The following is a 27,841-nucleotide window of genomic DNA, read 5'->3' on the forward strand; positions in this document are numbered from 1 at the left end:
CCTTGGTGTACTCATCTTTTTCTCCCTGCACCATTTCCACTGGAACTGCCAGGAGCACTTGTGACCCATACTTCTCTTGCGAACCTTTGTCCATGTAAGCACCTTTCTATCCATGTAAGCAGCTTGAACTTCTCACCACTCCTTGGTGTACTCATCTTTTTCTCCCTGCACCATTTCCACTGGAACTGCCAGGAGCACTTGTGACCCATACTTCTCTTGCGAACCTTTGTCCATGTAAGCACCTTTCTATCCATGTAAGCAGCTTGAACTTCTCACCACTCCTTGGTGTACTCATCTTTTTCTCCCTGCACCATTTCCACTGGAACTGCCAGGAGCACTTGTGACCCATACTTCTCTTGCGAACCTTTGTCCATGTAAGCACCTTTCTATCCATGTAAGCAGCTTGAACTTCTCACCACTCCTTGGTGTACTCATCTTTTTCTCCCTGCACCATTTCCACTGGAACTGCCAGGAGCACTTGTGACCCATACTTCTCTTGCGAACCTTTGTCCACATACAGGTAGCTGGTGTTTCTTGAAACATTCAGTCAGTCCTCCCACCTCTCTTCTTCCCCTCTTGAGGCACTGCAGCTTTCCTTCCTTGTTTTAATTCCTTTGTCTGGGCCTCTCACTATGTGTTGTATCCGGTCACTGGCATTCAAGAAGACCTTTATCATTGTCCATGTTTTCATGTTAAAGTCATCATGGGGTGATTTGTCCAGTGTCTTTCATTGAAGTGTAGCATGCTTCTTCTGGAACCGCGATAGATATCTTGTAGTTGCTCATGGCCTGGAAAGCGGTAGCGTTTGCATGGCAGCCCTTCCATGAAGCCTCCCTCCCCACACTGGTCATGTGCTGGTATTATATATTTCTATCATTAGTGGTGTGAACCAAATTAGTCATACACACACTCATATATATTTTTTGCAAATGTTCTTGTCTTTTAAAAATGTTCTATTAAAGTTACTTGATGTCTTCATGCCACTAGTAAGGGGTAAAATTACTGCTTATCATTCAAAAACACAAAATAAGTAGGTCAATGTTTTCTTGATATAGTCCTAAGAGGGGACAGAAGTAGAGACAGGACAGTACAAAACAATCAGAGCCACAATCTTTTCCAGCAGTGCTATTCCACAGGTTGCAAATGTGTAATTTCCTAGCTACCCATAATTTTACTTACTCCATGCACAACGGGTGACCCTTGCCACCACAAGTCAACGTTCCGCTGTGTCGTTTGCTTGGGCACCATGTATATGACAAACTGCTCCATGTGCATAAGCCTTGAGTCCAAGTATCAGGTAGTAAAACGGTGACTATGCAGAGACAAGGTTAATAATAGGGGGGAGCACACAATCAGAGGGCTTTTCTTATGTCTCAGCTTGCGACATCTGGGCATTAGGCTGGATCCCACAGGCCCTCCTGGTGATAGGCCTGATTTATTGCTCATGGGCTCAGTTGCTTGGGTCAAAACACTGAGAAAACCGGGTGAGTTTCTCGAAATGTATATACATTTTCTTTATTACATCCTATCATTGCCTAAATGCTTGCAACTACTTCCTTTTATTTATCTATTCCTTTCATCTCCTTCACCCTTTATATGCCTGCTAGCTGCCCCACTTCTACTCCAAGTATCATTTATTATATTGGTTCTCTCCTAATTTCTCTGAAGCATTCACTGTCCCATTTTCTCCTTCTTGACCACATATGAGAGAGACCATTAAAGCCACAAAACGACAACGACATAGTCCTTTTCCAACCCTCGCCACTTCTGCTCTTTTTCTCCTGGCTTGAGTTGAATTAAGCTGTCCTGTAGAAACCAAATGGGCACAAAAAGTGATAATAAAGACATGGAGAGAACGGTACTCCCCTTTTGATGCGCTCTCTCTCTTTGCGTGTGCCTGGTGCCTTGGCCTTGCTGCTGTGTGGTTCCCTCATGTGATGCGCTGGCAATTTCTGTGGCCTGGGCCAATGGGATGGTGATTTTCTTTTTATTCTTTCACGCAATGTCCAAGATGCTTTCCTTTTTCCATTAAAACACTGCCCTTGTCTTTGGAATTGCTGTGTGTTGGCAGGCCTGCATGCGCTATCTCTTTCTTGGCATGTTCCCCCTTGCCCATCTTCTTTGTGCTGTGGTGTTCTTGCAACCAATAGCTGCTGCCTCGCTAACATTTCTTGACGCTGAAACAAGGGCAGGTGATGGGTGAGTGCATGTGGGTGTAAGATATGTGTACACAAGTTTGCCTACTATCTCTTGCACATACACTTTTGCTTCTTTTCAATGCAACTTCTCATATAAACATCACATTTCAAATCATAGAAAAGCAGTTCATACATCGCATATAAACATCACATTTCAAATCATAGGAAAAAAACATTTCATACATCTCATAAAAAGGATACTTTTGTTCTTGTTGAGAGCAACCTTCCAAGTGCCATGCTTCAGCTGTGCCTCTTGTCCTGTACAAAATATGCTTTTCACTGAAAACCTTTCTACAGCTCCTTCACCTACCTGTTACTTACCTGCGTCTCCTTCCCTTTTCCCTTCGAACTAATATGGGGCCTTCCACACTCCTTTCACCTCCGGCACTACTTGCCTCCCATCTCTACCACCTACCCTTCCCCTCCACAATGGCCTACCTCCTGAAGCGCTGCTCCTTCTCTTTACATTGCTACTTTGTCCCAATAATGCTACACCCCATTATCTCACCCCTAAGCCCATTACAGCATTCAAAATCCCGTAATTCTGTACAAAGTGTGTTACCTTAATGGGAGGCTTCCTTACTGGCTATTTTGTATATTGTGCTCCCCTCTGTAGCCCCTCCTTCCTGGCCTTTATCCTATGTCCAGTTAAACGCCTTCTTTTCTTTACTCGATATGTTCTTATGCTCTTGTTGCAATAATATTGCCTGGCATAGTTGCCCCCTTTCCCTCTCAGCCACAAAAACACTTGACAGAAAAAATCCCCATGGAACACTGCTTTGTTCCCTTTTAGAAGTGCACTATGCCCTCTTTTCCCATGCCACCGACCTGGTTCCCTTTAATATGTACCATTTGTGTCTGCTATCAGCTTGCAGCATAATTGATGTCAAATCCTCCCCTTCTCTGGTTTTGTTTTTACTCAACATGCAAAACGTACATTGAATACCCATTCCCCTGGTATAAACACACCCCCAGCTATCTAATGGGTCCGCCTGCCCCTTCATCAAGAGCTTTCTCTCTTCTCCACTTGACCCCCTCATCCTTATCTCCTGTGAGTGACGTCACTCTGTCCCCCCTCACCATTGCACCTCTGAAGTTTGCTTGTAGTTTCTTGTCAATTTCTCTCTGTGTGTGCCCTTCCCCTTCCTTTGAACAAAACCGCTGTTAGTATCGTGACAGTGTGCCCTTCATTTCTGCCAATCATATTTGCTGTAGGTGCGTTTCATGCGAAACCAATTCAAATTTTAATGGCGTGCGCTGGTGTCTTCTCTAGCTATAGAATGCTAACATAAATGATGTAAACAAAATGGTCATGCTCCCCTAAAATGGGACCCCCTTCAATCTTATACACCCCCTGTCCTATGTGCGTGCAGCTGCATTGCCTTCATATCTACAGTGGCCGCATTCAGGGCTTTAAGTGGGCCGGGGCCTGCCGGGGCTGGGCCCCGGCAAGCTCCAAAAATTCGTTTTCAGGCGGGGCCCTGCCGGGGCCCACTAATCTCCCCTGGCAGCCCCGGTTCTACATAAAAAGGCATTTTTTTTCTATAGTCTGAAGCTCTCGTTCGTGTGCGAGAGCTTCAGGCCTGAGAAAAAAATGACTTTCACCCATAATGGTGATGCTGCCGTTCCCCAGCTGGCGAGGGGCAGCGCCACCATTAAGGCTGAATAGGCAAGGCGCTGTCCCCTGCCAGGCAAGCCTTTAGAAAATAAAGGCAGAGATCAGCACCCTCTCCCACATGGGGAGCGGGTGGTGATCTCTACAAAAGACTGCCTGGCAGGGGTGCCAGTGGCCCATTTAGCCGGGGATCGTTGGTGGGCGTGGCCTAATGGGCCATTCGGACCCCCGCCGTTAAGCCACGCCCCTCGATGAGCCCCGGCTCATTTTGTAGTGCAACTTAAGGCACTGGCCGCATTTGTCTGCGATGTATGTTTAACTCGCAGCCCATGCGCCTGACACTGAGATCTTGGGCCTACTGTTCATGTGGTTATGCACTGTACTGCGAATGGTTTGTGTCCCCCCCTCCTGAGTCTTGCCAATTTCCCCATGTCTTTTGTGTTTCTTTCCTCTCTTTTTCTTGCATGCTTGAAAACTATGTCCTATTCTTACTCTCCCCTTCTCTCTCCTGCACACAGCTGACCCATGTGCTTCTTGTATCTGATGCTTCCTGCGTCCCATAATTATTACGCCTGTGTCAAGCCCTATCTTGACCCTTGAAAATTCCTGCCTCACCGCGCGTGTGTGTAAGTGCGTGTGTGTGTGAAAACATTCCTTTGCCAGCCGATCGTCCTGAAATGCATTTGGAACTCCCAGCGCTTTTCCTCCCCATAAATCAGAACGTATTCCTCCCTTTCACCTTGTGTACTTTAAAGTGTCCCACCCATTGCTAATAAAAAGCGCTTGCAAGGGCTAAATAATATATACACAAAATAGCCCCTACCTTTTTCTATGCAGTGCGTTAAAAAAAGCTTACAAAACCTCTGGCACGGCGTCAACCTTAAAACAACAGAGCTGCTCAGGTAACCCAGAGAGAGGTCTTTGCACCTAGGCACATCCATTTACACTATCCCCTAATGCTCTCTCCTTTCACTGCCCCTTCCTCATTAAAACCCCCAATGTTAAATTCCTTCAAATAAAATATCCACTCGGCTCGCCCCCAACAACCCACTCCATAAATTCTGGCTCTGAACAATACTTCAAATCATTTTTTTTCCAAGACATGCTGCAAAGAAGTACATGATTAAACCTCCAGCACAAAACGGAGGCCTTGTCAATTCAGTTTGTAAGGCAGAGCTTTACAAATTCAACAACAGTTGCACCAACAAACTTTAAAAAAGAAAATCAAAAACACGAAACATATGCTTGTTTTAATGTACAATCTCGCGTTTTAAACGCCTCAAATCACAATCACTAAAAAAAAGAATATTAATTATTTCCTTACTTAACTCCCTCCACAGCCCTCTTCTCTTCTGCTCCCAAAATCACACCTCACAAGCCCCCCACACTCTGTCCCAGCCATCGAAAACCCTGCCTTTCTAAAACTTGCCTTCTCTTTGCCTCTGCATTTTTCTCCAGTCACCCCCCCCCCCCAATCCCTGTCAGCAAACCTGGCCTTTCTTACTTTGCACTTTACAATGCCTGAATTCCATGCACTTTTTCCCAATGCACAAAGTCACATTGCCCGTGTTTGCCAAGTAATGAAAGTTGCCAGTCACAATTTCGTCCTAGGTTGAAATTCCTACTTGCTACTTGGGTGCTGACCCATCACACTTCAATTGCCTACCATGCTGCTCATTACACTCCTTTTGCTTAATGTTATTTCATGTTGCCCAAACATATGTTTAATCAGCTGCATGCACCATTGCCTTCTGTGCTAACTAAAGCCAGATTCGCCTTCTTGAGCAATGCCCCCCCAACCTCCCCCCCACCCCCAGCTGCTGGTTGCTTGCCAACGCCTGTGGACAAGAGTATAATCTTCAAAACTCCTTAAAAAGGAAGTGTTCTACGTAGGAGTTTTCCATCTTTCCACAGACAGCGCAATCCTGAGTTGTCGGTTTAAATGCAAAAAACACATATCTTACCCAGACAAACTGCTGCGGCATCACATCACACAAGTATTGTATTTCTTAAACCATACCACATAACCCACACACTGCATATTCAACTGCACTAAAACCACACACAGCACTGTTCAAATACACTCAACACACCCGCCACTGTTCAAATACACTAAGCACACACCACAAGTCACCTTCACTTTAACCTTGGCCCTAGGCCAGTCCATTATTCTTCCACGTGCTTCTCAAGTCCACCCCAATAATGTCACACTTTTTTATTATTGTTTTTTCATTTGTTTTCATTCATTCTTTTTTATTTTGCAATCCTTGAACACCTCAGTATGTTATCCACCAAGTCTGTGCACCACCATGGATCACAATGCATTTCTCACTTAGCATAAATGTTAAACCACTTCCCCCAAAATAACACCAAGCTCCCCTAGCTCTCCACCACACTCTTTGTGTGTTCTGCCTCCATAGGCCAACATATGATTCTTTCATGTGCTCCTCGAGCCAATTCAAGCGCCAAATCAGTGGGATAGAATCTGCCACCTTCTAAGCACTTTATGTCCTATTCAGTTACCTCATATTTGACGTCACAAACCCTACAGTAAGGTAAAGAAAATAGTCAATAGCTTCCCCTTCAATACAAGTCTGCTTTAAACACTTGCCAAACACACTGACAAACCTGACATACACACATATTTAGTCACCCTCCTGCTTGATTAAAACAGGGAACTCCAATAACCCTCCTGCCTATTCAACAGGGAAAACCAATCATTCCCATGGTCCTCTTTTATCTGCTGCGTCACCTGTAGAGGTCTACCTCTGCGAGGAAAACACCAAGGAACTCACCTTCCATGATACCAGCTAGCTATTTCTGCCAACCCTACTCACAGGTAACCCTCATCCATGAAGCAAGCTACAAGGCCTTATCTCACAGGAATTCTGATATTTACACACCTTTTGTCATCTGTACTCTTAAATCAATCCTGTAAGCTGACTGCCAAAATGATCACCTAAGACCAAATGTTCCCTAACCAAGACAAAAATGTAACAACATTCTATTTGAAACCAAAACCTTAACACAAACATCAAGCAAAACCTTTCCATACCCTCCCCTGTTTGCCATATTACAAAATCTATGCTTATACTCCATAATCTGCTGAAAAAACAACTGACAAAAATCCCCCAGTTCCCTCCTAACTGTATTTGTCAGATTCCTGAACTCATACTTGCACCAACTCTGCACGTCTGCTGCAGGTCGGACTCGCCGTCATTCACACAGCCTGCCACCCCCACCTTCTGATGTCTGGAGCAGGTAGGGGTGCAGGGGAGACAGCATGGCGCTGAAGGCACGTGCAGCCATCCCTCTGCTACCACTTGAAGCAGAATTGAAAACCAGAGCTTGGCTTGAGGGAAATCCCCCATGCCCAAGAAACAGAGGCAAATTGCTGCTTTATAAATCCAAACTGGGATACAAGCACAGATTCTACATCTTCTACATCTTCCAAATGCACTCTCAGCATATTACAGGCAGGCAGTACGGTTTTAAATTACTGTGACCTCACAATCAAAAGATACATTCCTGGGCTCTAGGCGAAATGGTATTGGGTGAACAGTATAGGCAGAATTACAGCCTATATGTTACGCTTACCTGGCTCCCACAGGGGCGTCGGTCGGACCCGGACAGCTGCGGTCTCCACCCACGTGATGCGTAGTGCAGCGATGACTGACTGGATCTGCCCTCCTAATCTTGTCTGCTTAACCCGTAGAAATATTCTCCTGCAAGTGGAGAGATGGATTTAGCCACTTGTGGATTCATGTGATGGCACCCCCACAGTCCTCCCCAACTAATCACCTCCAAATTGCCCTCACAGCAATCTCACCTTTTATTCTTGAAAGATGAGCTCTCCATCCTGCGTGGATTTGCAGGGGCGCGTCGATTCCAGTTACTTCACTGGTTTGAAGGCTCGGGAGAGTTCCGGAGAGTATTGACTCTGAGGTTCCTGGTAAGGACCAGTAAGTATTAAGTTCATAGAGCTCAATATGTCCGATGTTCACTCTTGTTCCCCCCCTTCCTTTCTTGTCTTGCAGCTGGCTCGTGAAAAGATGCTCTTGTGGCAGCTGGTGGCGCTCAGGTAAGAGTCTGTATTACCCGGCGCTGTCCGGTAAATGTTGCACGTGGAAAACGTGTTGTTTTGTCTCTCTTTACAGATGCGGCACGTGAAAATATGGAGAGTCACAAAAGAATGCCTCCGGTGGTAAATCAGATAAGTCTATGGTGGTAAGAATTATATTTGTTGGTTCCCTCGGCTCACCTTGTGGTTTTCTTTTGTCTCGTAGGTGCCGAAGTTCGGCGAAGAAATGATGGAGGCAGCGCCGACCCGAAGGATGCTGTGAAGACTGGTGAGTATGGCGCGGCACTGCAGCTGGAGGTGCGGCACGTGCAGAAATGATGTTCTTTACAGGTCCGGAGACGAGATGGATCCAGAATCAGGTGTGGAATAGAAATAAGTTTGTTTTCTAACCTTGTCCCTTTCTTTCCTCTTTGTTTTAGGAGCTCCGGATTCAAGGCGGACGTGGCAGAAGACTGGATGCAGGCTGCAGGCACGGTGAGTGTTACGCTGCTGGATGCAGAATAACGCGAAGCGTGTGTTGCTGGTTGGGCGTGGTTTAAATAGCCTCAAATGTAGTCCTAGGTAAGAAGTCCCTAGAACCACACCCGAGTAAAAAATAGTCCCTGTAGAAAAATAGTCCCTTTCAGGCTTCATGTTGGATTGGAGTCATTTGCAGCATGGTCTGCCTGAGGTAAGTAATGAATATGAGCCTGGCGCCTTAGGCACCAGGACTGAACCCAGATAGCCCCTAGCCGGGGATGCTGAGGTTTTACTAAATGTCTAGATGCCTGCTCCCGGGGCTGATGGGCTTGGTCCGGATGCCTGTGGGTAGGCATCATGACAGCACTCCCCCCCAAGGCCCCTCCTAAAGTTGCTCTTCCCCTGGGCCCTGGTTTGTCTGGTAAGTTCTGATGGAATCTTTTCACCAACCGAGGTGCATGGACGTGGTCACTAGGTTCCCATGACCTTTCTTGTGGTCCGTAGCCCTTCCAATCGATTAAATGAAAAAGTTTTGATTTAACCATCTTGGAGTCCAGGATATTTTTTACCTCAAATTCAGGTTCTCCATCTATCAAGATGGGGTCGGGTGGTTTGGTTAATCTTGTTCCTGGTTGAACTGGTTTTAAAAGTGAAACATGAAAGACAGGATGAATGCGCATATTAGAGGGTAATTCCAATTTGACGGCTACCAGGTTGATAATGGCCTTAATAGTGTAAGGTCCCAAATATCTAGGGTTAAAAGCCCGAGTTCCCTTCAGAGGTATGTGTTTTGTAGCCAGCCAAACTTGATCCCCAATCTGGTATTGTGGAGTTTCACTTCTATGTTGATCAGCATTTTTCTTATATTTCTCTTTTGCTTGTTTCAAATGTTCTGTTGCCTCTTTAAAAGCTTGTATAATAGTAGAATGCAAATGACTAACTGAAGGCATTTCTAAATGCTGAGGCGAATCTAGTTCTGGGTTCGAGGGTGATGTCCATATATGGTATAAAAGGGGCTTTGTCCGGTTCCTGAATGTACAGAGTTACTGTATGCATACTCGGAAATCCATAAAATATCTTTCCAATTACTTTCGGTCTGGTGTAGCATGCAACGTAGGTACTGTTCAAGGGTCTGGTTGGTCCTCTCCGTCTGACCATCGGTCCGGAGATGGTGACTGGTTGATAACCTCACTTCGATTTGCGCCAGTTGACAACATTTCTTCCAAAAATGTGAAATGAATTGACTACCTCGGTCAGAGACCAATACGGAAGGAAATCCGTGTATTCGAACAATGTTTTCGAGGAACTCCTTGGCCAGAATTGAAGCAGAAGGTAATCCCTTTAGAGGAATAAAGTGGGCCATCTTGGAAAAAAGATCCACAATAACTACAATGGTGTTAAATCCATTACATGGAGGTAGATCTGTAATAAAGTCTAACGATAAGGTGTGCCATGGTGTAGGTGGAATATCAAAAGGTTGTAAGAGGCCAGCTGTTTTTTTCTTCTGACTTTTGTTTTGGGCGCAAATGCCACAAGACATTACAAATTACTTTACGTCTTTTCGCCAGGTGGTCCAGCAGAATTGTCTCTTAATTTTAGCTTCAGTTTTTGCGATACCTGGGTGTCCTTCCATCAGGGTGTCATGATAATTGGAGATGACTAGTTCTTGTAGTTCCTTGTGTGGTAGAAATAGTCGCCCTTGATAATAAGGTAGGTCATTGATGACTGAGTAGTCCAAGCCTTTCTTCACCCAGTCCTGCAGGGCTGTTGGATCGAAGAGTTGTTGGATCTTTACTTGAATATCCTCTAGTGTCTGTAGAGTGGTTATGCCAAGAATTCTTTGTTCTGAAATTATAGGCACCGGTTCCGGGTTTGCATATGCTTCTCCCATCTCTATTCGGGATAAGGCATCTGCCTTGCCATTTTTACAACCTGGTCGATAAGTGATCACGAAATCGAACTCGGCAAAGAACAATGCCCATCGAAGTTGACGCGACGATTGGGCCTTGGCTGTTTTTAAATACTGCAAGTTCCGGTGATCGGTGATTACCGTAATGGTATGCCTGGCACCGAGAAGATAATGCCGGCAAGCCTTGAAGGCGGATTTGATGGCTAATAATTCTTTATCGGTAACCGCATCGTTTAACTCGGGTGCCGAGAATTTTCTGGACTAAAATGCTACTGGGTGAAGTTGACCGGTTTCAGGATCCCTCTGGGACAGGACAGCTCCCATGGCTAAACTGGATGCATCAGTTTCAACTATGTATGGAAGTTCGGGGCGTGGATGCTTTAAGACAGGTGCAGACGTGAATTTCGCTTTCAGCTCTTGGAAGGCCTATTCAGCTTCTTCGGTCCACAAGAAGCGTTTGTTTTTTCGCAAAAGTACTGTGATAGGGTGTACAACATGTGAGAAATCCGGAATGAATCTGCGGTAGAAATTAGGAAATCCGAGCATGCTTTGTACCCCTTTAACTGAACTGGGTGATGGCCACTTGAGGATTGCATCCACCTTTCTAGAGTTCATTCGGACTCCTTTTGGAGTCAGGATAAATCCAAGGAATTCAACTTCTGTAGCATGAAAAACACATTTTTCCAATTTTGCATATAACTTGTGCAGGCGTAGTTTCTCAAGGACTGCACAAACGTGCTTCACATGGTCTGATTCTGAAGAGGAGTACCCTAGAATATCGTCTATGTATACAACAACACAGACGTCAATGAGTTCACGAAGGACATCGTTCATGAAATACTGGAAGGCTGCTGGTGCATTGCACAACCCGAAGGGCATCACCTGGTATTCGAATAACCCGTACTTATTGTGAAAAGCAGTCTTTTATTCGTCACCTTTCTTTACACGTACCAGATGATATGCCCCTCGGAGATCTAATTTAGTGTAGATGCAAGCGTCCTTTACTTGGTCTAGTAATTCGGGGATCAGAGGCAATGGGTATCGGTTCTTAACCGTGATCTGATTTAATGCGCGGTAGTCTATGCACGTTCTGAGGTCACCTTCCTTTTTAGGCACGAAGAACAAAGCTGAAGATGCAGGGAACTTGGATGGACGAATGAAGCCATTAGCAAGGTATTGGTCCAAGTATTGTCGTAGGTGAAGGTTTTCGGGTTCCGTAAGGGCATAGATCCTACTACATGGAGGTTGTGCACCGGGTATGAGATCGATTTGACAATCGTATGATCTGTGAGGTGGTAGGGTGTTTGCCTGTTCCTTTTGGAAAACATCCTGGAATTCTTGATATTCCTGAGGTAACTGCACGACTGGAGTAGCGACTGTGGCCAGGCTTTGGTTCAAGGGTTTTTTCGGGTAACAAGTATGTGCACAATCCGGGAAGGTTATTCTCTTCTCTCGCCAATCAATACAAGGATTATGTGATTCCAACAAAGGTATCCCAAGTATTATTTGGAACTGCGGGGCTTTGATTAAATCAAACACAATAGTCTCTCGGTGCCCATCCTGACCCAATAGTGTCATCTCTGCGGTGGAATGAGTTACAGGCCCAGAGGCAATTTCAGTTCCATCGACTGTGGTGATGACATCTGAAGTGGTCTTTTTGCAGAGAGATAGATTCATCCTAGAAGCCAACTCGTGGTCCACATAGTTTCCTATGGCCCCGCTATCAATGTATGCCCTCACTGCGTGCATACGTGATGGCTGCCTTGGATCTATAAGGACCATTGGTATGATGAAGTGCGAGGTCTGAGTATCCTTCTTCAAGCTCGGCAAGCGGACCTCTACGCTTGTCGGGCGTGGCCGTTTCCCGAATCAGGCTCTGTTTGATTTTTATCAGCAACTCCGACTACTCTTTTAGATGTTTTTATAGGGCAATCCCGTAGAAAATGTCCTGAGGCCCCACAGTACAGACACAATTGCATCTGCCGTCTTCTTTCTCTTTCCTTTTGAGTTAAGGGTCCCTTGACCCCCCCCGATCTGCATCGGTTCTGATACATCTGTTCCTTTGAGGTTAACATTGGGTTTAACCAATACCCGATTCTCGAATTTAGCTCGATCAGCCTTTCTATTCTGAAGTTGGTGGTCTAACTGGACCACTAAGTCTATATATTCTGCACAATCCTGAGGTGGGTTCACAACTTGGGCCAAAACGTCTTTGAGTTCACCCCGAAGTCCACAATGAAATAATGTAATTCGTTTTACCTCTGGCCATCCGGTTTCCACCACTAACCTATTGAAAGTGGCCATATAGGTTAGTAGATCCTGGTTACCTTGTCGTAATAATAAAAGTTTGTTATCCAGGGCCTGTCCCTGTGAATGTCTGGCAAATAGTCTTTCCATGCTCAATTGAAAACCTTGAAAATCCCGAAGAAGAGGGTCATCCTGGTTAACTAATGGAATTGACCAATCCGCTGCGCTGCCACTAAGATATGACAGTAAAAAGGCTACTTTGGTTTGGCCGTTCGGAAAAGCTCCAGGTCTGCATAAAAAGTGCAAGCGGCATTGGTTCATAAACACGGCGAACTTTTTTGGGTCCCCAGCAAAACGTTCGGGTGGAGCTAAAGGAATGCTCCCTGGTAGAACCACTTGCACAGGATTGCTTGATGAAACAGGAGTTGGATTCCCCCAAATCCAGGCAATGGTGTTTGCCCAGCTTGGTTTTGCAGTAATTGTCTAGCAAGATCATCAGTGCGCTCCTTTGACACAATCAGTTCTCTCCTGAGGGCATTAGTCTCTTGGCGCGCGGAGTGCACTTCTGCCATAAGTTCCCCTAACAATAGGGCTAGTTGGTCGGTTTCTGAGGTTTCCGTAACGCACGGGTGGGGATTTGTAGATAGGCTTCGCGTTCTGTTACGCTCACCTGGCTTCCACAGGGGCGTCGGTCGGACCCGGACAGCTGCGGTCTCCACCCACGTGATGCGTAGTGCAGCGATGACTGACTGGATCTGCCCTCCTAATCTTGTCTGCTTAACCCGTAGAAATATTCTCCTGCAAGTGGAGAGATGGATTTAGCCACTTGTGGATTCATGTGATGGCACCCCCGCAGTCCTCCCCAACTAATCACCTCCAAAATGCCCTCACAGCAATCTCACCTTATATTCTTGAAAGATGAGCTCTCCATCCTGCGTGGATTTGCAGGGGCGCGTCGATTCCAGTTACTTCACTGGTTTGAAGGCTCGGGAGAGTTCCGGAGAGTATTGACTCTGAGGTTCCTGGAGAGGACCAGTAAGTATTAAGTTTATAGAGTTCAATATGTCCGATGTTCACTCTTGTTCCCCCCTTCCTTTCCTGTCTTGCAGCTAGCTCGTGAAAAGATGCTCTTGTGGCAGCTGGTGGCGCTCAGGTAAGAGTCTGTATTACCCAGCGCTGTCCGGTAAATCTTGCACGTGGAAAACATGTTGTTTTGTCTCTCTTTACAGATGCGGCACGTGAAAATATGGAGAGTCACAAAAGAATGCTCCGGTGGCAAATCAGGTAAGTCTGTGGTGGTAAGAATTATATTTGTTGATTCCCTCGGCTCACCTTGTGGTTTTCTTTTGTCTCCTAGGTGACGAAGTTCGGCGAAGAAATGATGGAGGCAGCGCCGACCCGAAGGATGCTGTGAAGACTGGTGAGTATGGCGCGGCGCTGCAGCTGGAGGTGTGGCGCGTGCAGAAATGATGTTCTTTACAGGTCCGGAGACGAGATGGATCCAGAATCAGGTGTGGAATAGAAATAAGTTAGTTTTCTAACCTTGTCCCTTTCTTTCCTCTTTGTTTTAGGAGCTCCGGATTCGAGGCGGGCGTGGCAGAAGACTGGATGCAGGCTGCAGGCACGGTGAGCGTTACGCTGCTGGATGCAGAATAACGCGAAGCGTGTGTTGCTGGTCGGGCGTGGTTTAAATAGCCTCAAATGTAGTCCCAGGTAAGATGTCCCTAGAACCACACCCGAGTAAAAAATAGTCCCTGTAGAAAAATAGTCCCTTTCATGCTTCATGTTGGATTGGAGTCATTTGCAGCATGGTCTGCCTGAGGTAAGTAATGACTATGAGCCTGGCGCCTTAGGCGCCAGGACTGAACCCAGATAGCCCCTAGCCGGGGCTGCTGAGGTTTTACTAAATGTCTAGATGCCTGCTTTCGGGGCTGATGGGCTTGCTCCGGATGCCTGGGGGTAGGCATCATGACACTATAGGAGACAAATAATCTGAGTGGTCTGGTCAGATCTGGTGGCTCCGCCTGGCACCACCCCCAGGAGGCCAGTGTAAGCCGTGTCAGTTTCGGAAATGCACCAGCATGTGAACAGAAATGATAGGTGGGGTGGATGATCTCAGAGCACCGCCTGTTTCTCACTAATGTTACTACCTCTGTAATTTCTCAAGGCCAGAGCAAGGACACTGCAATCTCCATCCTCATGCTGTGTTACATTTTCCCATCTTCTGTCTTCAGTTCGATGGGAACAACAATTTCTGTCTGCCTCACATGAATGGGTCACATGCTTGGGGACCGTAAAAGTGGTTTTCTCTGCTCCCTTTTAAGAGGGATTTCAGCCTTCAGCCCTTGCATGGGTTTAATCTTTTCTGCTTACTCAAACTCTCTCTCCCAGAGTCCTTGGCAAGGCTGGACATGGGGACAGTAATGCCAGCTCTGCTTTGCGTTTCTCAGGAAAATCAGTGTGTCAGGCCTCCCCCCTGTGTTGTAAGCCTTCCCAATTCATTTCAACGCAGCTGTGGCTTCCATTTTATTTTCATGGCTGATATGGTAATTGCTTTTAAGTGTCAGCAAGCAGTTCATGTGTGTTCTTTTGCACCTGGCTAATGTCTCTACGGGTGTGTTCAGCCATGTCGCCTCTTCAATTCCTTTTGTGATGTCATCCAGTTATGGTCTGTGGGGCAGCTTCAGTGGGTGGTATCCGTCATCTTGGGGTGTCTGAGGGGGTTTTGAGACCCCCTCAACACAATGGTTTCTCCTGCCCCCTCAAGTCCCTTTGAGATCCCTCACTCTATGGTTTGTTCTGTTTCCTTGAGACCATCAAGACCCCCCCCCAAATCCCCTCCTCCATGCTTTCTTCTTCCTTCTTGGGTTCCAGTGAGACCTTTCCCTCAATGCTATCTCGTTCCTCCTTGCTTTCCCATTGGCCATCCCTCGATTGGTATTCCCTGCCTCTGTTAATCACAACCCTTGTGCTTCCTTTGCAGACAATCTACAATGTGTACTACAGGTGCCCCTGCGAAGCTGGCCTGAAATGCGAGACTGATCGAACCATTATTGGCTCCATCACCAACACTGATTTTGGAATCTGCAAAGACCCCAAAGGCCGAAGCTCATTACTGGAGAACCCTGCTAAATAATCGAAGAGAGTTGAAGAACCTTTCTGGTCTTAATGAAAGGAACATATCTACAGCTACACCCAATAGATGATTTCACCACTATGCTTCCAATCAGCAACCAGCACATCACTAACATTCATGCACACCAGGGTAGAACGTTTTCTGTCAAGGCCCCAAACGCCCTCCCATGGTCTCCGCACAAACACAAAAGCATTTTCCCCGCCTCTACCCATCACATATATAAGATACGCTCCAAAGGTATCTTGCATTTCCCCTCCCTCCCCACTAACCTAACCCATCCCCTCTCTTTCAAATCCATCAATGTACCTGGAGACCATGAAATTGGCAGCAGTGCATGGAATACATCCCAGTAATATCACTCTCTAGTTCATACAGACGAAACATTTGGAAATGCATTCCTACAAGCCGACCAAAACATCTGCCCATCCACATATACCGAATGGCTGCCTTCTCCACACCTTAACAAAAATGTCTGCTGCCACCCCAATATTGACACCCAAAATATGATCATATAGTGTCTGTTCACACATCTGCATTATCAAAATGTCTGCACAAACCTCGGCAACATACACACATTGTTATTTGGAAATGCATTCCTACAAGCCGACCAAAACATCTGCCCATCCACATATACCGAATGGCTGCCTTCTCCACACCTTAACAAAAATGTCTGCTGCCACCCCAATATTGACACCCAAAATATGATCATATAGTGTCTGTTCACACATCTGCATTATCAAAATGTCTGCACAAACCTCGGCAACATACACACATTGTCTTCACCACCCTCCTTCCACACAGACAAAATGCCTGCCCACTACACTTTGCGCCACACATAACACGTCTTCTCCCACACTCCACTGCATGCCAGCATTTCTGCTTCCGCTCTCTTTTCACACTGAGAGTCTGTCGCACCAAGCCTTGCTCACAGACAGAATGTTTGCCCCAACCGTTCTTGACACAGCCATGTTTGCTCCCAAATCTATGATGTAACAATTGTCAGCTCTTGCACCCACGATGCCGACCATGCACCTACTCCCACCCCCTGTGACCTCGACAAAATACCTTCCCCTTTCCAAAGACAAAAATTCCTCCAGCCCTACCCACTACACAGAAAAATATCTCCATCCCTCCCTCTACTGTTAAGACACGTCCTTCACTTTCCCTGTATACAGACATAATATGTCTCCACCTTCACCCTCTATCACAGAAAAGATCTCTGTAGAAGCAAGACACACACACACATACACATCTTTCCTCATCTGACTAGTGATTTCCACCTGACCTTTAAACCCATACTGTTCACAGCTGCACTTATATACACATCTGTAAAACTGTTATAAGGATTGCATTAATACCCTCAGCCCCAGTGATGCCATAGTAATAATTCTGTTAATACTCGTGGGACCTGTGTTACTATGTCACTAATTGGAGTAATGACTGTGATAATATACGGATCGGCACACCAAAAAACTCCAAAGCATCCAAAATACTGGAGCAAGGAGACTAATCAGAAGAGACTACATGACACAACCTCTGAGAAGCCTACATTGGCTCCCAATAAAGAAATGCATCACATTCAAAGTCCTCTGCATTGCCCACAAATCATCACACTGATAAGGAGTCAAATCCCTCCAGGCCAAGATCAGCCGCTACCAACCAGGAAGAGACCAAAGATCAAGCAACCACCTCCAAATCGAAATGAAACAATACGAAAAAAAGGAAATTTGGATGAACCGCATTCTCACGTCTAATTGCCAATCCATGGACCACAATGCCAAAGGAAATCAGGACAACAGAAGACCATCTCACCTTCAGAAAATGACTGAAAACATGGATATCAACTCCAAATGACCAGCACAAAATGGACAATGCTAGCGAGACCAATGGGGACCAAAAGAAAGCCGCCAACCACTGATCCCCCCGCTTCCAACAGCCCCAGCAGGCATATCCCTAACTCACCTAGAAACCTGACCTCCTGGTTCTCCAAGCATCAGCAGAAAAGCACAGCCTCTATCCGACTCGCTCTTCACCCACTAACCTACCCAAACCACTCTCTTACAGAACCACGTTAGAGCCTGGACACGATGACAATGGTAATGGTGTGTGGCACAAGACCACTTAACATAACATATCTACCACCTGTAATACTGCAACACTGATTTAGTGACACTGTCCTCTGTGGTGCTGTGCCCATGATATCTAATAAATTCCTTTTGCCCCAGTGCCATGTCTCATTTTCTCTTCTATCTCCTAGATATCCTCCAGTGAAGCCATGCGTCTGCTCCCCATTTCCTATGCCAAGATGATGAGTTGTGATCAATGAGACACATTTACCGGGACTCAGGATTTTAGTGTGACTTTATTTTCCCCGTCTCATAGATATCCTCCAGTGAATCCATGCGTCTGCTCTATTTCCCATTTCAAAAAGCAGAGTCGTGATCAATGAGACACATGTTCTGGGACTCTGGATTTTACTGTGGGTTTATTTTCCCGTCCCGTAGATATCCTCCAGTGAAGCCATGGGTCTGCTTGCCATTTCCCCTGTCAATGAGACACATACACCGGGACTCAGGATTTTGGTGTAGGTTTATTTTGGACTATACAACTAAAGGTATCAACTTCGAACAAACATAGCCATATGGCTTCTCTGCGGTTCCCAGATAAAGGAAACAAAAGGAATGTTCCTGGGACTTCACCAATCCAGGCTGCCTCCCCTCAATCCTCGGGAGGTTTTTAGTCACTCAAAGTATGGGTTGTTTCAGTGTCTCCTGCACCACTTCCCAGGTGTATGATAGCACTAGTTCTCCTTTACCTTCTCAGAAGATCCCTGTTCCAGGGGTCGCGATTTTGCTGCTATCTAGATCCAGGCAACCACTCAGAGGAGGCCAGTGGTCAGCAATCTTATGCACTGAGGCTTATGCTGTGCTTTGGCTGGTTGGACAGGCTCGAGTGAGAGGTGCTCCTTGCTCTGATCTAGAGGTCTCCTACGGATGCTCAGCTCGTTTTGCTGCCTATGCTCCTCACGTTCCACAACATATCCTCCACCAGTATCTCTACTACCTTTTTTTCCTGGTCTTTAACCATCTTCCATGTCAGTGTTTCTCTGCTTCTTCCTCCTCATCTCTCATCACCTCTGCTTGCTTCACTGCCACATTCATCTGTTGCCCCACTACGTCCTCTTGCTTGACTACCACATCCATCTGTTGTCCCACTAACTCCTCTACTTCACTGTCACATCTATCTCTTGTCTCACTACCTCCTCTTGCTTCACTGCCACATCCATCTGTTGTCCCACAACCTCCTCTTGCTTCACTGCCACATCCATCTGTTGTCCCACTACCTCCTCTTGCTTCACTGCCACATCCATCTGTTGTCCCGCTACCTCCTCTTGCTTCACTGCCACATCCATCTGTTGTCCCACTACCTCCTTTTGCTTCACTGCCACAACCATCTGTTGTCCCGCTACCTCCTCTTGCTTCACTGCCACATCCATCTGTTGTCCCACTACCTCATCTTGCTTCACTGCCACATCCATCTGTTGTCCCACAACCTCCTCTTGCTTCACTGCCACATCCATCTTTTGTCCCACTACCTCCTCTTGCTTCACTGCCACATCCATCTGTTGTCCCACTACCTCATCTTGCTTCACTGCCACATCCATCTGATGTCCCAGTAGCTTCTCTTGCTTCACTGACACATCCATCGGTTGTCCCACTACCTCCTCTCGCTTCACTGCCGCATCCATCTGTTGTCCCACTAACTCCTCTTACTTCACTGTCACATCTATCTCTTGTCTCACTACCTCCTCTTGCTTCACTGCCACATCCATCTGTTGTCCCACAACCTCCTCTTGCTTCACTGCCACATCCATCTGTTGTCCCACTACCTCCTCTCGCTTCACTGCCACATCCATCTGTTGTCCCACTAACTCCTCTTACTTCACTGTCACATCTATCTCTTGTCTCACTACCTCCTCTTGCTTCACTGCCACATCCATCTGTTGTCCCACAACCTCCTCTTGCTTCACTGCCACATCCATCTGTTGTCCCACCACCTCCTCTTGCTTCACTGCCACATCCATCTGTTGTCCCACTACCTCCTCTTGCTTCACTGCCACATCCATCTGTTGTCCCACTACCTCCTTTTGCTTCACTGCCACAACCATCTGTTGTCCCGCTACCTCCTCTTGCTTCACTGCCACATCCATCTGTTGTCCCACTACCTCATCTTGCTTCACTGCCACATCCATCTGTTGTCCCACAACCTCCTCTTGCTTCACTGCCACATCCATCTTTTGTCCCACTACCTCCTCTTGCTTCACTGCCACATCCATCTGTTGTCCCACTACCTCATCTTGCTTCACTGCCACATCCATCTGATGTCCCAGTAGCTTCTCTTGCTTCACTGACACATCCATCGGTTGTCCCACTACCTCCTCTCGCTTCACTGCCACATCCATCTGTTGTCCCACTAACTCCTCTTACTTCACTGTCACATCTATCTCTTGTCTCACTACCTCCTCTTGCTTCACTGCCACATCCATCTGTTGTCCCACAACCTCCTCTTGCTTCACTGCCACATCCATCTGTTGTCCCACTACCTCCTCTCGCTTCACTGCCACATCCATCTGTTGTCCCACTAACTCCTCTTACTTCACTGTCACATCTATCTCTTGTCTCACTACCTCCTCTCGCTTCACTGCCACATCCATCTGTTGTCCCACAACCTCCTCTTGCTTCACTGCCACATCCATCTGTTGTCCCACTACCTCCTCTTGCTTCACTGCCACATCCATCTGTTGTCCCACTACCTCCTCTTGCTTCACTGCCACACCCATTTGTTGTCCCACTACTTCCTCTTGCTTCACTGCCACCACCATCTGTTGTCCCGCTAACTCCTCTTGCTTTACTGCCACATCCATCTGTTATCTCACTACCTCCTCTTGCGTCACTGCCACATTCATCTGTTGTCCCACTACCTCCTCTCGCTTCACTGCCAAATCCACCTGTTGTCCCACTACCTCCTGTTACTTCACTGCCACATCCATCTGTTGTCCCACTACCTCCTCTTGCGCCACTGCCACATTCATCTGTTGTCCTACTACCTCCTCTTGCTTCACTGCCACATACATCTGTTGTCCCACTACCTCCTCATGCTTCACTGCCACACCCGCCTGTGAATGTCTCACCACCGCCTCCTGATTTATGACCACCTTCTCATGTCTCGCCACCTCTTCCTGAATAAATGCTACCTCTACCTGTTGTTTCTTCACCTCTCCACCTTCTCTTCTACCTGCTGTTTCCCACCTCCTATGCCATCGTTCCATGTCACTTCCTCTCCTCCAGCTTCTTCCAAACCAGCCTCTTCCTTCCAGCTTCTCTGGCCTCCACAATGCTCTCGGTCCTCATCTCTGCTTCCTCTGGACTCTCACCTTGGTCTGCCCCCTCCCCTGCTTTTTTGTAAAGCTCTGACCATGTGACCTCGGACCTTCCCTCTCCGGTCGTTCTCAGGTTTGTGGGCACATATGAACATCTTACTTATGAACCTGATTGTAAGAAGCATGCATGCTACGCTGGCCTATGTTATTAGGACATCAACGGTAGGAGCACCTCCTGGTGGACCAACAACCCAGCACCTTATCGGGCTCTGCAACAGTGGAGAAGGGAGAGGGCTTCCCTTGGTGAAGACCCTGGCTGGAGCCACCCACGTCAAAGCTGCCCTTTGGGGTGAATGGTGCCGAGCATTGCCACAAACATGGCCCGAGAGATTAGAGGTTAACTGGAACCCTCAATCAGACCCTCCATCGTATAGTCATGTTATGGTTCCATCAACAAAAACATCATAATGAATTGCCTGGCAACATTTCCAAATGCTTCTGAAAAGGGGGCGACAGTAGTATTCTACTCATTCTATTTGATTTGATGTTTTCTCTCTCTCTCTCTCTCTCTCTCTCTCTCTCTCTCTCTCTCTCTCTCTCTCTCTCTCTCTCTCTCTCTCTCTCTCTCTCTCTCTCTCTCTCTCTCTCTCTCTCTCTCTCTCCCCCCCCCCTTTAAAGGAAGCAACTAAGTCTGCAAGAGCGTGTGCTCAGTTAGCACCCCAGGAATAGAAAGAACACTATGTTTAGAAGCTACATACCTACCTCTTAATACTTATGTACACTTAATTAAATGTACATGGCGCAAATTCGTAGGTGTACCATAATATTCCACTTTTTTCATGTAGCAGATTTTTTTAAACATTCCACTATATCCCCATCCTTGCTGACAACAGAATGCAGAGGCTCTGCGTGAAAAAACAGCTGATAACCATCCAAGTCAGAGGCATTGCAGAGACACAGGGACGGTTGAAGATGTGTCATAGCTTGTGGGGGGCCAATTTCAACATGCTTAGAGTGGAAAACAGTCTGAGGCCCCTGTGGAATGCATACATTACAAAGGAGAGAAAGAAATACAGCCAGGGGATTAATAGCCACTGGTTATCACAGGACGGCCTGCCAGCAGGGAGCTGAAACTTTTAATGTCCACTGAAAAGCTATTAATCCTGCTTTGTCAGCAAGCTGCTAATGTAGAGAAACTCAAGTAAAAAGGTACTGCAGAGTGCCGAGGTCGATAACACCCTGAAGGACTCCATCACTGACTGCCAACATGGAGGCAGTTGCTGGGGGTCCCCCTAAGGCTCAGCCCTTTTCAACGGAAAAAGTCAAAAGACCCTGACACTGACCCTGCTAAAACAACCAGCTTCCGCTATCTTTTGCAGCAAGGAACAGGGGCCATCAGCTGGTTACATTTTGGGCCGCTTCATGGTGGGGCCTGCAAATGAGAGTAAAAGAGGCAGGCCACTAGAGCATGCTCCTTCTCGTTAGATGACGGAGACAGATCAAGGAGTCTTCACATCCGTGCAGTGAAAGGCAGTAAAGCAGTGCTTAATTTGTAAAAAAAAATAAGTGCCAGTGCCCAAAAAATATTGGCCCCATAATGCCGGGTGCTCGGCATGCGCCAGTTCAGTGCTAGACCTAGATCGGCCCACCTCCAGCCCATCACACTGCTGCTGCTCCATGTCACATGTTTGCCGCTGCAGCAACTGCTGGCACAAGCTAGTAGTAGGATGGATGGGGAAGGGCACACATGGGTTGAGAAAGTATAATGCTTTAAAGTTGGAAAACACTTGTTATGGTAGGTGTAGTGGTTCCAGCATTCCGGCAACCCCAGAGGCAAAAGAGTGCATTTGAACACACTTCTAAGTTCTAGATCACACTTGTTAGACGTCTGTACCATGCTTGCTGTCCTCGAAGTGATAATGCATTTGATAAAATTGTTGCAAACCTGTGGATGTTATCTTACTTGTCAATTTTGTAGAATGACCCCCCACTGCCCAGCCCCTCTGACCGCCCTGTTCCCCAAAGGGCTCTGAGTGGAGCTGGGGTCTCTTGTGAGACTCACAGTGAGAGTATCTTTCTGTTTTGACGTACACTAGAAACAAAAATAGACTGTATTTAAAATATTAGGTTTGATTAATAGTGTTCTATTCTGCACCAGTCACAACCTAGTGCATCACAAAATGACCCTCCCATGTTGCAACCAATTTAGCAAGAACAAACGCTTGGTGGAAAAAGTGTGCAGGATATATTTTTACTATGTACAGGGTAGGGTATGCAGGTTATACACCCTGGGTAATGTTTAGAGAATGTATCGATCGAGTCTGATCATTTTACCGGGTAGAGCGTGAACCCCAGAAAGTCAGAGATCCGGGTAAGTAGCAAATCAAGGGGAGCGCTGGCCTGGCACCTGTGCACATTTAAAGCGGGAAGCCATCTCGTGCTGCATAGACAACAGGGAGGAGTCACATTTACCATCGCTGCCGAATAATGGGCCAGCGACATTGGGAACAATTTGAAAGATGCAGTAACTTGTTTTTGTACTAATGTTTATATTGGGAGAGACATGAAGGCTACAGGCAGAAGAGGGGCTCAGTTCCCCCATATTATGGAAAAAGCAAAGGGAAGCTGGGCCTTCCGGGTTAAGATGGTTTCTCTTGACAGTCTATGGAAACTGTTTAGCAGAACAAAAAAAGGGATTTTTGGTTCGGTTGAAAACGGTGTGAAATGAAATAGTCCTTCGAGAATGGGAAATATTCTAGGGCCAGGTGCTATGTGCATATTGGCGATGATGAGGTCGAGTAGGGGGGGGTCTCTGAGGGGGATTCGCAGCCCAGCTACTTCCAGTCGGGTGCATTTGTGTGGCAAGTTGATGTTTAACAAACAAATGCTCACAAGAAAAGGTCGCCGCCTTCAGACGCGGCTCACAACTTCATGAAGGGGGTGGCCAGGCGACTCCTCCCCCGCACCCAAACCTACCAAGGCAGTGATGGCATGGCAATTTGGGAAGTCTGATTACACATACGATGGGCTTCACCATGCTCTGTACAAATGCAAAGTGGTAATAGCTTAGTGGGCTCAGGGCTTAGCCCTCGCTGCTGCGCTCTAGGTGTGACAGTGAGCTGCAGGTCACAGGTTCAAATTCCAGCAAAGCCAATTCAGCCTTTCATCCTTCCGAGGTCGATACATGAGTACCACAACTTCGGTTGGGTGATATTGTATGTAAAATTAAATATGTTCTCTGTAAAGTGCTTTGGATTAAGGTGCTATATAAATAACACAGCATTGTGTAATTTTGCTTAAGAAACAAATGTACAAGCGCACTGAAAATCCGCCAGGGTTGCTACACATGATTTAAAAGGAACCTTTCAAAAAAGCCCTCCCTTTTAGTTTCAGATAAACAACTCAAACCGTACAGTACGGTAAGCGCCCCGCGGCTGCAGCCTAGGTCGGCTGCAGCCTGGGTCACTTACCGTTACTATGTGACCGTCAGATTCACACAGCCGCTCGTATTGCCTTGCGGCCCCGCGGGCCTGCGGCCTGCAGTGCCAAATGAGAGCGGCTGTGTGAATCTGATGATCACATATTAACGGTAAGCGCCCCGCGGCTGCAGCCTAGGACTGACGACCTAGGCTGCAGCCGTGGGGCGCTTACCGTTACTATGTGATCATCAGATTCACACAGCCATTCGTATTGCATCGAAGCCCTGTGGCCCGAAGTGCCAGCTCTCGGGCCAAATCCTGCCCTACGGTGGGCCACGGGGCGGGCACGGCCCGGTTCACAGGAGAAGCAGCACGCACACCGGCCGCATTCAAAGTTGGGGGGAAAGGGAGGGGCGGAGGGGAGCTCGAGTACCGTCATGGTATTACTTCATTATTATGGCGCCGTCCGCCACCGTGGATGATTGTGACAAGTTTCACGATGGCGGGCAGACGCAATAATAAATTTAATGTAAAATAATCCGGAGTACTTACCGCATGAACGCCAGCGCCTGGCCTGCCCCAGAGGAACTTAAGCTGCTTGTAAAACCACGCCGCACACCAAAGTTGGAATCACACATGCAGGGCAGCAGGCTTTCACGAGTCACTCACGCCACGCCTCGACAAGTCAAGTGTGCTCGTGAACTGCCTGCGGTTTCTGCAACAACAACACATGACTCACTCACCATCCCCCTTGAGAGGGTGAGAGGGATGATCGTCCTTAACAACCCGCACAAGTTACGCCACTGATTTGGTGATGAAATTTGGGTGCGCGATTCTGTGACCAACACGAAGGCCCTTCGAAGCAGCCACCACCCACTGGAAAACCCAGCCCTTCACCATCGTGTTCACCCGGGGAGAGGCACTGGTCTTTCTTCCGAATTGATCCCGGTTGTTGATACGTACACTGGAATGAGGAATTAATGAACAACTTTTGAAACTTTAACACATCCTACCCTGAAGAAGGATTGTTGCGTAATCCGAAACGCGTCGGTACACATGGTTGTGTTTAGGAGATTCTGAGCAGAAAGAAGTGTACTGCCCAGATGGACAATTGTGTTAAATAATTCAATATTTAAATGTGTTACTTCACGAATAACGTTTTGAGAACATTTGTATGTTTTTAAGGACTGTGATTCAGCTCAGAATATTGTTGTTGTTTAAATGTATAACTACTTTTGTTTTTAATGATTACCACGCTATGAGTTAATAGTGTGGATGTAACATTGGAATGCACCTTTTGTGAAATGTATTTGCCTATATACATAAAAATACTTTATCTGTCTAAAACTGTTTTGTCTCAGCTTGGTGGTGCTTCTCTGTAGACAAGCAGATAGACAGATGCTATTTATATCTTGTTTAGCATATAAATATTTTTTGAGTACAGTGAAGGCTTTCTTGCATTGTAATTTAATTGACAGTGTGGTCTCTCGTGACTTAAGACTTCTCCTTGTTGGAGTCGGATTGGGTTCACGTGATACTGAAAATAACCTTGGGGACTTGTCTCCCCATCAGGAGTGCAGCATAGGGTTATCAGCTGGCAACAGCTGGTGTGTGTTTGGTGTTTCACTCACCATCCCCCCCACACACGTCATCATGGTGTCGAACAGCCAATGAAAACTGTACATTCTGTGTGTTACTATACAGAATGTATCAAACACTGCATAGTTACAACAGAATGTTGGTTTTCATTGGCTGTCCTTGTTCTGAACTCCCAGGCCCGGCCAGGCCGAGCAAGCAGAGCAGACAGTGACTCCAATTAATGATTAATGATGGAAGCTTGCACGAAAGTTGAAACAACAAAGCAATTACATGTGGCCAGCCTGCCCAATCATGTTCTGGTGCCCAAAAAAGAGTGCCGGTGTTGGCCACCACCAAACACCGGCACAAATTAGTCTTAACACGCTCATTCACACTCAGGGGCATTTTTGTGTTTTTTAAGCTAGCGAGTGGAGGCGGAACCGGAGTTCAGTTTCCACCCTCAGGGGCATTTTTGTGTTTTTTAAGCTAGCGAGTGGAGGCGGAACCGGAGTTCAGTTTCCACCCTCCTTTTCCCAACTGCTTTAAAAAAAACGTAATTTAACGCCAGCAGGATATTTTCATGTTGGCAAAAAAGCAATGGATTCCGAAGGAATCTGCCTGCTTTTTATGCATATAATTGTGGCCTGCCATGCGTAAATGGGAAGTGGCATTTTCGCATTTTGCGCTGGGGTGCCCTAAAGGGAGGTGTAAAGGCACTCCTGCCACCATTTTACACTTCCCTTTTGCACTCACCAGAGCAAATGATGAAAATTGCCGGAGGAAACTAGTTTGCACATATGATATGATGTGGCATTTATAACGCGCCTATACACGTATACACAAGTGTTTTAAGGCGCGATGAGGCAAAGGAGGGGGAACAGAGGGAAGACAAACAATGATCATACTGGCCAGGTGTCATTCAGATTGCGCAAGTGCATGGGAACGGGGAAAGGGGGAAAGTTCAGGGGGGAAAGGGGAGGGGACAGTGCAGAACATGGGAAGCATAAATAACAAAGTGCAATGATAAAGTATGGCCAGCAGGTGGCAAGTGTAGTGGGATTGTAGGGATCCAGAGAACAGTCCCAAGTGCGAGGGTTGCCAGGAGAGCAGTGCAGGAGTGCGACTGGCGGCGGAGGGGACCTGGTAAACCAGTGCAGTTTCAGTATCAGCTAGGAAATCAGCAGGGAGAGGAGGAGAAAAAGCAGAAGCAAAGAGAAAGGTTTTGAGGTGCTTCCGGAACCGGACATGATTCTCCTCAAGTTTCAGGGGGGCAGGGAGGCTGTTCCAGAGGGAGGCCCCAGCCGAAGAAAGAGATCTACTACCAACTAGTTGCTTGTTGAAGCGACTGAACCTAAGGGAGTTGGAGGCAGATGAGCGAAGAGCTTGCAAAGGAAGATATTTAGGAAGAGAGAGTTAAAGGTATTGAGGCCCCAGAAGGCGTTGCGGACAATGCAGAGGGTTTTGAAATTAATCCTCGCAGCCACTGGGAGCCAGTGCAGAGATTTCAGTCCTGGAGAGATACGATTCCTGGGCTTGAGGCGAAGGACAAGTCTTGCAGTCCGGTTCTGGATGAGTTGCAGAAGGCGGAGAGTAGAGGCAGGTAAATTTAGAAAGACGCTGTTGCAAGAGTCCAGCCTAGAGAGAATCAGAGCTCTGGAGACACTGAGCTTATGGGGGAAGGAGAGGAAAGGAAGAATACCTCTGAGGAGGTACAGCTGGTAGTGTGACTTCTTAGAGCAGAGATGTGAGGAGAGAAGGAGAGTGTGGGGTCAAAGATGACCCCAAGGTTTTTAGCCTCACAGGTGGGAGCAGGGAGAGG

The 27,841-nt window shown here is 46.9% G+C and overlaps 1 protein-coding gene across 1 annotated transcript in view; it reads left to right on the forward strand.

Annotated features, from left to right (window-relative positions):
• The window catches only part of CLPS (colipase), a 59,905-nt gene extending 42,037 nt beyond the window's left edge, over positions 1-17,868 (forward strand). Inside the window, exon 3 of the mRNA XM_069632608.1 lies at positions 15,493-17,868. Within this exon, the coding sequence (XP_069488709.1) occupies positions 15,493-15,645 (153 nt within the window). The 3' untranslated portion in view covers positions 15,646-17,868. The remainder of the gene's footprint in view (positions 1-15,492) is intronic.
• Positions 17,869-27,841: the final 9,973 nt, after the last annotated feature.

This window comes from Ambystoma mexicanum, chromosome 13, assembly GCF_040938575.1.
Source record: "Ambystoma mexicanum isolate Mex_15411 chromosome 13, UKY_AmexF1_1, whole genome shotgun sequence".
Classification (NCBI taxonomy): domain Eukaryota; kingdom Metazoa; phylum Chordata; class Amphibia; order Caudata; family Ambystomatidae; genus Ambystoma; species Ambystoma mexicanum.